The sequence below is a fragment of the Urocampus carinirostris genome, chromosome 8, assembly GCF_059441175.1.
Source record: "Urocampus carinirostris isolate Australia breed hairy pipefish chromosome 8, RoL_Ucar_1.0, whole genome shotgun sequence".
NCBI classification, from domain to species: Eukaryota; Metazoa; Chordata; class Actinopteri; order Syngnathiformes; family Syngnathidae; genus Urocampus; species Urocampus carinirostris.
In genome coordinates this window covers 33,825,278-33,836,035 of record NC_142356.1, presented here as the reverse complement: position 1 = coordinate 33,836,035, position 10,758 = coordinate 33,825,278, and the positions used below count along the sequence as shown (strand labels likewise).

At 39.4% G+C, this 10,758-nt stretch overlaps 1 protein-coding gene across 1 annotated transcript; it reads right to left on the bottom strand.

Moving 5' to 3' along the window:
- Positions 1-4,882: 4,882 nt before the first annotated feature.
- c8h19orf53 (chromosome 8 C19orf53 homolog) lies at positions 4,883-10,718 on the bottom strand. The gene is made up of 3 exons (XM_088342486.1): positions 10,562-10,718; positions 6,174-6,229; positions 4,883-5,225 (listed from the first exon to the last, which is right to left on the bottom strand). Exons 1-3 carry the CDS (start codon positions 10,650-10,652, stop codon positions 5,079-5,081), a joined length of 294 nt encoding a protein of 97 aa, XP_088198612.1. The 5' UTR covers positions 10,653-10,718; the 3' UTR covers positions 4,883-5,078.
- Positions 10,719-10,758: the final 40 nt, after the last annotated feature.

Here is a 10,758-nt window from a genome sequence, read left to right as displayed (position 1 = left end):
GCTCCGTGGACCGAAATGTGGAGAGAAAGTAGCCGGGTTGGGGGGGTTTGCGTCATAACTTGGATTCAATGCAAAGCTTCTGCTTTTATTCTCAACACGCAGTCATTTACGAGCACCTTCCAAATCACCATTATAGTTCCCTGCCATTGCCGGCGTTTCTGTGAATGCAGGATGCATGCATATCAATTGAGTATAAAGAACAATGTTGGGCGTTTTACAGTTACTAGTTACTTCATTTAACAAGTATTGTAATTGTATCTAAGAATCTCACATACTTGCACGTGCAACTAAAGGAGCTGCAGTAAGGATATCAGCCAGAAGATGGCGCCAGCAAGTACACCATTTTGAAGTCACAGTCACCACCTTTAAAAAATAGCCACATCATAAAATAAATATAATGAATAATAATAATAATAGTAATTTCCTTTGTATTGTCATTCTTTGTAACAATGTACACAGAATGAAACGTGTACACTAACTTTTTGAAGCCTTCATATTTCTTGGTTACCGGTAGTTTAATTCTGAGAGATGGCAAACTAACACAGCGGAGACATTCAATATTCATTTTGTCCCTGGGCTTCAAACCACTTGAATATTTCCCTCTCTATTTTGGGTAATGTCCAAAACATTTTCTTCATTCTCCAGGTATGATGTTTTGCAAAAATAATGTTACGAATAAAAGGACGAAATTCAGCACTTTACCGCAAATGATGGGTCCACATTTGCCTTATTGATTGAGTTGTTCCTGTATAAGCCACACACTCTCTCCACGCGCTGCCTACCATTTGCCACTTGTGAAACAAAACCAAACTTGAGCATTTAAGCTGAGCCGCTGATTTTAGTTTTTATTTTATAGTTGTAAATACAGCTTGGATGCGAGTTTATTCAGAGGAGAGAATGTCAGTAGGGAGAAAATATGCATCATTGTACTCTGCTTCAGATAGCACCAGCCATCCATCCATGCGACTGCTGGCAACCAATTCAGGGTGTCCCCTACCCTCTGCCCGAAGATAGCTGGGATGGGCTCCAGCTCCCCCGCGACCCTACTGAGGATAAGAGGTGCTTATATATAATAACTCTTTTTATTTTGTTCCTGAGTAGCGTGTCTAAGATTTGCATGTACATACAGTGTTCTTATTTTTATTTTAAATTGCCTTTCAAAATGACATGTGCGTTTTTGGTGTTGGATTTAATCCCATAAAAGTTGCCCCAAAAATCTGATTTATACATGTTTAGTCCCTCTTAATTATGCATTTTTTGGGCTGGTGCAACTTATACTTCAAAAAGTTTGGAAAGTACTCATGAAAGAGCCATATTTGGCTCACGAGCCATATGTAGCCTACTCATGAAAAGAGCCATTAAGTTTATAGATTAAAAAAAAAAAATCCACCAAGAGGAGAGTAACAATACACAATGTCATTTCATTATTCCAAGTCTTTTTTTGTTAAATCACCATACCTTTAATTTGAGGTTCATGATTGAATGGCCACAAGAAGCCAGCTGATACTTGAATATGGTACCGTCATGAGTATCCCAGGCTTAAAATAGGCTGGTATTGGCAAAACATCAATAAATGGTACGGCCGTTTTTTTAACTCATTCAATGCCAGACGTTTCTCTCAAATGGGAAGAGCCAGTGCCACCCAATGTTTGCCATTTTGACTTATTTTCAAAGACCTACAGAAATTTAGTTCTGTAGCTATATAGGCATTGGACATACCAAAGGAACACTACGACTCTCATCTTTCATTAAATGTAAAAACTATGTTTCTTTTTTTTTTTTGTTTAGTAAACAACAGTTGAAAATTGCAAGTTCTTGAAAATATTTGTTTCAAAGTAAATGGCTTTTGTTAAAGGATGCAATTCAAGCAGAACTTTTGGGCTTTTATTTTTACCTTTAATATCTAAAACAATGCTTTTCATAAACACATGGGCACTTTTCTTGCAAAACTTAATTTTATTGCAAGAACACTGAACTTATGCATGAACAATGCGTGTACTTTGCAAAAACTCTTCAGCGCCCGGTGTTTACGGCAACTTCATCACACAATTCCAGTCACCACAGCGATCGCAATGCTTCGGACGTGTAAAGAAAGTCAAAAAGACTTTGTCATCTTTTTTAGAAAGAAAAAGCTCAGTTGAAGCGTCAATGTCTGCTCTCATCCATCCATTTTCTGCACTACTTATCCTCACTAGGGTCGCAGTGGTGCTAGAGCCCATCCCAGCTGTCTTCGGTAAGTGGGCAGGGGACAACCTGAACTGGTTGCCAGTCTGTCGCAGGGCACACAGACAGACGACTCACTTTCTCATTCACACCTAGGGACAATTTGGACCAACCAAATAACCTGACACGCATATTTTTTGGGGGGAAAACCAGAGTGCCCAGGAGAAACCCAAGCAGGCACGGAGGCTGCAGACTGCCGACTCAGCTATTGGTGTGCGATTATGTGTGTGAATGGGTAAAGAGTGAAGTGCATTGTCAAGCACTTTGGAATTCCTCAGTGACTGGTTAAAGCGCTATATAAATACAGTCCGTTTAAGTCTAAGCTACTGCAGCCTGCATTAGCTCCAATCGAACCCCGGACCTGTACTTACCCATATCTTTACTTTTCTCACAACACTGCTTCATTATACGTACTCACCATATGGGGCGACCTACACCTACTCATTGGCCGGAAAAAAAGATGGAACACTAGTAAGTGGAAGCTCCTCGATGTGTGGACAAAGATCTTATAAAAGCCACTCCTGCCATCTAATGTCATGTCGAGTCAAGTCATGTTTATTTGTATAGCCCTTAATCACAAGGAGTCTCAAAGGGCTGCACAGACCACAGATTATTGCAAACCACAGACTATCATTACACCATCCCCTGATCTAAAACCTACATGAGGGCAAGGAAAAACTCAAAAACCTCAACATGAGGAAAATGAAGAAACCTTGAGAAGGGAAAGCACATGCCGATTTATCATACTGAATTAATTCCCAGAGGCTTGATCTTTACTAATGACCTGTGCCAAACCCATTATAATAGTTAATAAAAATAAAAATTTGGCAATCAAGGACCATGCTTCTGAAAACATATTCATACGTTATTGCACTTAATGAGTTAACTTTGGAAACAGTGGTTTTGTTTTGCATTCATTATGCTTTCTTTTGCTTTTAATAGGTTCACGGCGGAGCAGTGGTTAGTGCGTGCGTAGCACAGTTCTGAGGTCATGGGTTCAAATCCAGCTACCAGCCTTCCTGTGAGGAGTTTGCATGTTCTCCCCGTGCTTGCGTGGGTTTCCTCCGGGCACTCCGGTTTCCTCCCACATTCCAAAAAAAACATGCACGTCAGGTTAATTGGTCGGTCTGAATTGTCCCTAGGTGTGATTGGGCAAGTGAGTTGTCGGTCTCTGTGTGCCCTGCGACTGGCTGGCTACCAATTCAGGGTGTCCCCTGCCCACTGCCTGGAGATAGCTGGGATGGGCTCCAGAAGCCCCGCGACCCTACTGAGGATAAGCGGCGCAGATAATGGATGGATGGAGGTTCATGATATTTTTTGGGGGGTGGCAGTAGCAGGAGGTAGAGCGCTCTTCTGGGGATCATGAGATCGCAGGTTCGAATCCCAGCTCCTCCATGTTACATGTCGAAGTGTCCTTGGGTAAGACACTGAACCCCTGATACCCCCAATAAGCAGGTTAGCGCCTTACATGGCTGCAAGGCCGCTATTGGGAAATGTGGAGCACATTGTAAAGCACTTTGGGAAGTCTTTGACCTGAAAAGAGCTATAGAAATGCAGATCATTTCATTTCATCAGTTTTACTTTACAAAAAAAGTAAGGGCCACATGTTCGAACTAAAACTGTAATAGAGTTTTGAACACCGGAAGCTCACAGTCAAAACTGTGGAAGCGGAACGTGGCTCACTGGAGATTTTCATCTGCACTTAGTGCACTTGGCTGCCCGTCCATTTTCAATACAACATATTCTGTTTAGAGAAGCTGCAGTCTCAGTTGACTCTGGGCAATAAGCAGAAAGAATATACTCAAACAAAAAGCACGGCATTGGGAATTAAAGAGTACAGCACGAGTGACTCAGTTGGCCACAATGGGCAACTAGTTTCTGTTCTAAATTTTGGCAATAACTTCTTTCTACAAACCATGGAATGACACCATTATATGTTATTCAAGTGAGTGACAGGCACCCCTGGGCTGTTACTGCATCCTGCCTGCCAGTTGAACAAAAGAGGGCCAAATCTGCACCCCTAGCAGAAGCACAAAATGATAGGGAAATATCAGGTGTAATTTAATGGGTAAGGTGGTCTGCTACTGTGGAAACACCACAAATTCACATAAACACAGGAAAAAAGCTTCAGATGAGCAAGAAGCTGCAACCAAAAAATTAACCATTGTACTGTTCCTAAACAAAAAAAAACTGTAAATACGTTGCAACTAGGGCAAGAGCAGATAAGATTAGATTGACCCTTTATTTGTATTTATAACTTTATTTTCAAAATATTGTGCAATGGAAGGTATTTTAGTTATACAGTTGACATTGTTATACACTAATTGTATACTGTTGAAGCTTGCAATAATGTTAATTAATAAAAAGATGAAACATGTTTAGTGCGTAAAATCTTCAAGCTGTGTTTATCGTTATGAACTAAGGTGGAAGGGTTCAAATATTCAAAGATAATGACATGTCCAAGTAAAACTATCTTGGAGTGGTATAAATCAATACTTTCATGTATTTACTTGTATCCGGTGGATACCAAAATTCTTAGTATCGCCCATCTTTAAAGTAATCACCACCTGGAGGTAATGAAACCTTCACAGAAACCCTGAACAGAAGAAACAGTAAGACTTTTACAGCAAAGTATTTAAGAGAAAACTTCTTTATATAATTACTGACTGTAAATTACAGATGTTTATTCTTTGTTTAAATGTTGATATTCTGTTTTCAGATATTAAAAAAAAACATGAAAAAAAAACACAATACAGCTTTGAGTCAAGTCATTTCCCGTCTTTGAAAGAAAAAAAACCTTAAAATATTTCTTTTCCAAAAGTCTAAATGATGATTTGTGTCCATTGCATCACATCCTATTTGGAGCTGTTTCCAGGCTTTGGGGCCCCGGGCTTGCCTTTGCTCTCAGCCCCTTTAACCACGCTGAGGGGTTTGTGTAGGGATGAGCTCGCCTTTTGGGTCACATCGTGTTCAATCTTGTTTCTGATGGCAACGTCTAGACCCTTTTAGGAAGAACAAAAATCATTCATTTTGTTAGAATCAAGCAATTGGTAAAGAATCCACTCAAATAAAAAGGTGTGTGTTAGCTTTATTAAACCTTTGTACAAGGCAAAATCTAAAAATCTTTAAGAATTCAATGTTTACACATGGTAAGGCCTGATTAGAGAGAAAAATAACCACTTTTTGAATTAAAATGATTACACCAATGATTATTAAGTGGTGTTTTTCGGTTGTTTCAAAACCTACTATCAATTGTCCAATCAAAAACACTACAAAAGTGCCATGTTGATCCGGTGTTATTTCAATATAAATTCTTAAATGTGCTTTTCAGCTTCAAATGAAAAATGCTAACTAATGTTACTTAAAGGGACAGTAGTTTTGGGTCATATTAATCCTTTGACCCATGAGGTTTTAGACGCTCAGACATTTTAAATTCTCGTGGACCACATTAAATGATGTGGTGGGCCACATCAGGCCACTGGGCCATGAGTTTGACACATGTAGTTTAGAGAAACCGAATATGAGTGCTTAAAAGAAGAAAACAGAAACTCAAAGTGACAAATCTCCACCATTTTACTTCAAATTTTTCGGCCCAATTTTTTTTAATCTTTTTGGGTAGCTGTAGCCGCAGCTAGGGGGACAAATATGTAAGCTCTCATTATGTGAGGCTCATGTCATGTAGAATAAATGCTAATTTCTTAATCTACTTTAATCAAAGTAAATCAATGTTTGAATGATCATTTAATATTGGACCTTTTTTAATGAATGAAGTGCTTTTTTACCACTAAACAGCGCTAACAAATACAAATTGTCCCTTTGAGTATGTGAACAATTTCCAACCATTTTTTTTCGATGGATGATATATTAAACAGTAAAACAAGTGCAATACAATAATATGGGTCGCCGGTTGAAAATGAGCACGTAACAGATGCTTGGGTGTACTATCTCACCTTTTTCAGCTTCTGCTGTTGAATCACTTGAGCCTTCTTGGGAGCAATTATCCTTCCTTTAATAAAAGAAAAAAATGGGAATTTTGAGTGAAAACCTAATAATATGGAGAGGAGACTGTCACGAAAAAATAAACATCACCTTAACCAGGAGTCACCAACTCGGGTGCTCAAGGGCCCCACCGAGTACATACTGTACTGTATTGGATATTTCCCTATTTAAATGTATCAATTTTAAACTATCGGTAGGGGTGTGGTCACCGAATGATTTGTATAAAAAAAAAAAAAAAAAAAAAAAAACAGGGAACCCATAAACCGAAACCACCAACTGTATTGTTCGGACTATAAAGCGTGACTTTTTTCCCAAGCTTTCAACCCTGCGAATTATGCAACTATGCAGCTAATTTACGCGTTTTTTTCTAACACCTGCCGGGGGCGCTCGAGTAGTGAAGGTAAGAGTGAGAAACGTGGAATAGATGCGTCGAGGAAGACACAAGTTTACTACAACTCTGCGCTTTGGGCGTGAAAAAAACTAGCATGGACAAACTATTATCATGGAAAAGGTGTCAATTGATATGGGATCGCTAACTACCATATTGGGTAATATTTTCTGAGTCTGTTCAATTGTAAATGGAAATTATTAAAAGTTGTGCTATAACTTTTATAGAAGATCAAGATATTTTCTAATTATGGAGAGGTGGTGAGAAGACGCGACTAAATCTGAACTGCTTCAATCTAGGCTTAAAACACATTTCTATTATATAGCTTAGGAATGACCTAAATTTTACGTTGACAATATCTGTGTATTAATTGTTATTGCAACATCCATTGCAGCCTGGTCATCCTGGAAGGGGGATGACTTCATGTGAGGTCCCTTCATTTACCTGATGTGGATGTTTTTGAGTTTTTCCTTGCCCTCATGTGGGTTTTAGATCAGGGGAGGGGATGGTGTATTAAGTCTGTAGTTTGCAATAATCTGTGGTCTGTGCAGCCCTTTGAGACTCCTTGTGATAAAGGGCTATACAAATAAACATGACTTGACTTGAAGCAAAACGAACGGATTACAAGGAGCAACGTCCAACAAAGCAGAAATGTTTAAGGCAGATTCCTATTTATCTGCCAGCATTATCATGTCTTTTGGAGTCAATATTTTACAAGCTTGGAATCAGTGGATTGTGTTTATTGTCACGAAGGTATTTTCTCAAACATTCAAAGAAGACGGCCAAGGAATGTAATGTTGAGTTAGGCCGACTTTATAGTTTTTGGGTATCTTGTTTCAGACTGGTCGTGGTGTTACTCTAAAGAGTATATTTTCAATATCTTGAATCCCAAGAGTTTAAGATTTCCAATGATATGTGGCATGATGTATTTCAGTAACTGGTGACATCGTACAGACACGTACCGTATTTTCCGCACTATAAGGCGCACTTTCAATCAATGATATATTTTCAAACTTTTTCCATACATAAGGCGCACCCCATTAAAAGGCGCTATAAGTGCATGCTGGTTTAAGATCAGGTAATTGTGCAATTTTGTAATTGTAATCCTGTGCAGTCCTTAGACATTTTTGTGATTAAGGGCGTCATAAATAAATGTGACTTAACTTGACTTGGCTACAGTAGGGGATGTAGTTACGTTATACAACCGTTAGATGGTGCCGCGCTAAAGGGAATGTCAACAAAACAATCAGATAGGTCAGTCAAACTTTATCAATAGATAACAAACAAGCTTACCACAACTCCATTCACTCCCAAAATGAATAAACAGCTGTTTTATTATTTTCTCTGAGGTAAAGCATTGTCGTGACACATCTTTAACATCTTTGAACAACAGCAAAGCATAACAGTTTACTTTTCCTCCATTTAGTCAACACGCAAAAAAACCTCTGATACTGTTATGGTAAATTAAACGTTAGTGCAATCGCAATATAGTGACACTCGTAATGTGCAAAAACAACAAGTGCAAAACAATAACAGTGAAGCAATAACATAATAACTGTAAAATGTAAAACGTTGTAGTGGGTTTTTCATAATTCACCCATGGAACCATTGTTCAGTTAGCGAGTTCCTAGAGGGACTCTTTATTCTGCCGGCTCGAGCCACTCTCGTGTTTTTGTTTGTTTTTTAAGTTTCGATTGCAAGTTTAAATGTCATTAAAGCAGCTTTCGTTGGCACCTTTGTTTGACACTCCGCCTACGACTCCCGTCTCTGCCCGCTACAATGTAAACACACACCAAGTAGGACCACCTCTGAATTCTTTAATGTTAAGTTCCCGTGCCAGCGCTGTTGCCTTCATTCGAATAGTTATTGTACTGACACTTCTACTTGCTGCTCTTTGTTCAACAACCCACTGTTCAAGTGTGTCCTCTAACTGTGGCCATCTCGCTTTTATTGCCACGGAAACTTTGTTTATTCTTCCTTACTTGGCCATCGATTCATTAATGTTGGAACTCTCTCGCTGCTGCTCTATTCCCATGTTCTACTGCTTGACTGATCGCCTTGAGTTTAAACTCTGCGTTGTAAGCGTGTCTCTTAATAGGAGCCATTTCAGGGTCTTTATACAAACGCACAAATAAAAGAGAATCGTTGTTTAATATTTCCCAGTATGCACAGCGCACTTCTTCTTCTACGCAAAAAATGGAGTCGGTGGCTGCTTACCGTAAGTTGAGAGACCTTGTAATTCAATATTGATCCATATATAAGGCGCACCGGATTATAAGGCGCATAGTCAGCTTTTTTTTTTTTTAAAAATCAGATTTTATGTGCGCCTTATAGTGCGGAAATTACGGTATTTGTTTATCGATAGTCTGGCAGCCCACTGGCGAGCCGTCAGAATGTTAAGGGGTTAAGAAACCGGATATTATTAAAACTCTTTCTGTGTACCGGCTTTCTTTGTAAATATCTCATGTTTCAATGTGGGCACAGGCGGCTTCTAGTCTGGTGCAGCTTATCTATGTAATAACTGTTTTTTCCTTTAAAAATGAACTGAGTGCGGCTCATAATCAGGTGCGGTGCTCTTTAGTCTGAATTTTACGGTAATTTTAGGATATACAATGCACTTGCTTGTGCTATTCGCATTTTAGTTTCCTCAACAGTTTTACTTCATCTGCCTCCGGAGATAAGATTTGCAACCCATGTGGAAGTTTTTAAATCTTCTATTCAATAGCTTATGATTGATGCCCACCTCATACTTTTCTTTACCCATGCTTTCAGACTGCCTGGCTGGTTGTGATAGAAGGGTGAAGGACAATTCGCGATGAGTCAGCAGACTAGTGTCTGGACCTGAAGCATGTCAACATCTGCATCAACCAGCCAGCAGAGATGGGAAGCTGCATTTTCCCATCATGAACTTTTTGGACAATTTTACAGGCTCTAGGTTTCGTTGATGTCAGAGACTATTTGGACGATTTTCAGGCTCGTGGAGTCGTTGATTTCATGCACTTTCTGGACAATGTCTACAGATTAGCAATGTTTGTTTCTTTTCAATCGATGTTTACTATGTTTAGTGTACTGCTAGCCAATGTTTAATCTATTGCTCCCTGGTCATCCTGGCAGGGGGCTTACCACTAGAGAGGCCCCTTCTCAAGGTTTATTACTTTCCTCATGCTTAGGTTTGTGAGTTTTTCCCTTGTCTGCATGTTGGTTTAAGATCAAGGGATGGTGTAATTGTAACATGTGCAGTCCTTAGAGACATTTTGTGCTTAAAGGCTGTACAAAGACGTTTTAAGCCCGGCGAAAGCGGGTGTACCAAGTGAAATTATTCACTTGCATGAGTGTGGTTCAAAATAAAAGCAGAAAGGAAACGCCCCCAGAGTTGAAAGTCCCCTTCAGTACTGAGAATCACATAAATATGCACTTCCCTTTCTTTAAAAAAATCACACATCATACATATATGCCTCATCTGTACCTTGAGTTATTTCAAAAGCAGGTGAAATTCCCTGCAAGAAAATAAACCGACTGGGTCCCGAAACTTTGGGAAAACTATTGTTTTGAATACACATGAATACTCCTTTTTACATCATTTTTTCACTTGTTGTATAAGCACAGAGCAACATAAAACAATCATTGATGCACTCTTAATCTGGTACTCTTAATACGTTCTTCAACATTTTCTTGAATTCAGAGCGCATTTTACACAAGCATGTTGTACATTTTTCTGTCCACATGACGGAAATTGTCGAGGTAATGAATCATCTTGAAGCTCCTCCGTGTGAGTGGACGATTTCCCTTGAGGGCTTCATTTTTCCATCACTATTCTCAAACACTTCGCACACGCTTCAGGGATTCGAGCCAAGGAACACATTACAGTACTACTTAAGTTATTCAACAACTGACGATCTCACGTTTTGCCTTTCGTATGTGCCGCGTGGAAATTAAAAATGTCAGTCATACCTCCTTTCTTCGGACCCTTTAGTTTATTTTGATGTGGCTTTTTCGCTGCTCCTGGGCGTTGAGCTTTAAACTTTTGTGAACCTTGCGCCATCTTTGCTACCAGGAAGAGAAACCAGCACGCTGGGGACCTTTTTCCGCTGTTCCTATCGTCCGCCTTTCATTCTACCGCCACCTACTGGCTCTAGTGCAAAGTTGAC

Coding starts and splice junctions, on each gene's coding strand:
- c8h19orf53 (XM_088342486.1), bottom strand. CDS start 10,652: ATGGCGCAAGGTTCACAAAAGTTTAAAGCTCAACGCCCAGGAGCAGCG. Junction 6,230..10,561: donor AAAGGGTCCGAAGAAAGGAG/GTATGACTGACA, acceptor CTTTTATTAAAG/GAAGGATAATTGCTCCCAAG. Junction 5,226..6,173: donor AACAGCAGAAGCTGAAAAAG/GTGAGATAGTAC, acceptor TCTTCCTAAAAG/GGTCTAGACGTTGCCATCAG.